At 31.0% G+C, this 2319-nt stretch overlaps 1 protein-coding gene across 1 annotated transcript; it reads left to right on the plus strand.

Moving 5' to 3' along the window:
- The first annotated feature begins 424 nt into the window (after positions 1 to 424).
- LOC133318769 (uncharacterized) lies at positions 425 to 1189 on the plus strand. The gene has a single exon (XM_061520987.1). The coding sequence runs from the start codon at positions 425 to 427 to the stop codon at positions 1187 to 1189; it is 765 nt and encodes a 254-aa protein (XP_061376971.1).
- The last annotated feature ends 1130 nt before the right edge of the window (positions 1190 to 2319 follow it).

Genomic DNA, 2319 nt, shown 5'->3' on the forward strand with positions numbered 1-2319 from the left:
GCTGGTGTCGGGCTCCAGGTAAAATTATATGTAGATATATTAATATTATAATTACATATATTTTATACATTAAAACGTTTTAGAACTAAGATTTAAAATAAATTTTAATAGAAAATTTAGAATTAAAAATTTATCGATACTAGCAGGCATCGAACTTGCCACCTCCGTGATATGGTATTCTTGTTGAGTAATTGTATTTTTTTTTTTTGTTAATCTACTTATTAGTTACTTAAAATTACTTTAATTTGAAGGTTAACAAAACTAAGAAGTTACAGAAAATATTTCACCTGATTTCTTTTATCAAAAAGACTTAGAAATAATGTTGTAATCTTATATAATGTTAAATACTTAATTTATATACATTAAATGACATGTTGACAATTTTATACACTTGACCTTTTTAGGTTCGTTGGAACATGTTGCAATGGCCGAAACTATCTTAGAAAGAATAGCGTATGAAATGAATATAGATCCATTTGAAATTCGTCTAAAAAACTTCGATTCAATTAAATATGATGAGATGATAGGTATGATAACAAGAATAAGAACAGAGTCTCAATACGATGAAAGGAGAGTTCTGGTTGAAAAATTTAACATAGACAATCGCTGGAAAAAGCGTGGTCTAAAAGTCTCATTTCTTAGATGGAATACGTCTCGACGTAAATATTTAGATGTTAACTTAGACGTTTATAAAGATGATGGGACAGTGGCTATAACGCATGGCGGTATTGAAATGGGTCAAGGAATGAATACAAGAGCTGTGCAAATATGCGCCAGTTTTTTGAATATACCTTTGGATAAAATTCAAATAAAATGCACTAACACTATTAACGCACCGAACAATAGCGATACAGAGTCGAGTGTGACATCACAAAATGTAGGTAGAGGCGTACGTAGATGCTGTGAAGAACTCTTGACACGATTAGAGCCAGCAAAAAAACAGCTGCATGACCCTACTTGGGTGGAACTTGTTCAAAAGGCTTATGCCATGAATATTGATTTGCAAGTACACGGTTTTGTAAGTCCTAATGATGAAGTAGACCAAACTATTTATGGAGTTACAGTCGCCGAAGTTGAAATAGATGTTTTAACAGGGGAATGGGAAATTTTGAGGGTCGATTTAATTGAAGATGTTGGAAGAAGTATTAATCCGGATCTGGATGTTGGTCAAGTAAGTAAATTATTTTGAGTTGATGACATCTTGTTTTTTCTTTAACTGTTATCATTATTTTATCAACCTTAACTTGTATAAATTTCCACTATTACTGCTTAATTTTTTATTTAAATTATGTCCAGATTGAAGGTGCTTTTGTGATGGGCCTTGGCTACTGGACGACAGAAAATATAGTGTATGAACCTGAAAGTGGAGAAATTCTCTCGGACCGTACTTGGCAATACTGGGTGCCTGGAGCCAGAGACATCCCACAGGATTTTAGGATCTACTTTAGAAAACGGTCGTTTAGTAATGATGCTTTTCTTGGATCTAAAGGTATTATCGTTACCTGGAAAATCTAAATTAATTGAATATTTTAGTATTCTAGTCTTTCATTTTAGCAACGGGTGAGCCAGCGACATGTATGGCAATTGTTATACCATTTGCAATGAGGGGGGCCATAGCATCAGCTCGCGAGGAAACTGGCATACCTAAAACTGAATGGTTCCAAATAGGTGATTTTTAGAGATAATTTATTTATACATAACAAACCATTATTTCACACTAGATTTATGTAAATTCAAAGCTACAAATTGTTATAAAACTTTTTTTCCTTGGTGTGATAAGGTCTTGTTATATTAATCTAAATTTTTCACTAGTACTCATTAAAGTAAAACCAAGATTTTCGATTACTTTACGCGATTTATTTTATTATATTATCTTAGATGTCATTATGTGAAAAGTCTTTTGTCAATATTTCAGATGGGGCATTTACTATAGATAAAATATGCGTCGCATGCAATTCGCAATTAAAAGATTTCTTATTTTATTAAATGGATATTTACTAGATTTATATTCATACTAAACAAACTGTTCCATTTAAAAGAAATTACATACCATGAGAACAATCGCTATGCTAACAGTTACAGTGAATAAGACAAAAAAATAATGAATTCAACGTGATTCATGCAAGCAGAGTCAAGAACTTGGTAACAAAGATGATATTGTTGTACTTATGTTCTGTACACAATTATATTTTAACCATGATTATTCAGAAAATCATAATAAAATATAGTAAAGATATGTTCAGCTTTAAAATTTGGTTTATTTATATGTTACCCCTACAAAAAACATACTTTTACTATTACATTAAATTAATGTGATAA

This window comes from Danaus plexippus, chromosome 7 (assembly GCF_018135715.1).
Source record: "Danaus plexippus chromosome 7, MEX_DaPlex, whole genome shotgun sequence".
Lineage (NCBI taxonomy): Eukaryota > Metazoa > Arthropoda > Insecta > Lepidoptera > Nymphalidae > Danaus > Danaus plexippus.

Bases quoted from the DNA above. Each gene is read 5' to 3' on its own strand.
- LOC133318769 (XM_061520987.1), top strand. From the start codon at position 425: ATGGCCGAAACTATCTTAGAAAGAATAGCGTATGAAATGAATATAGAT.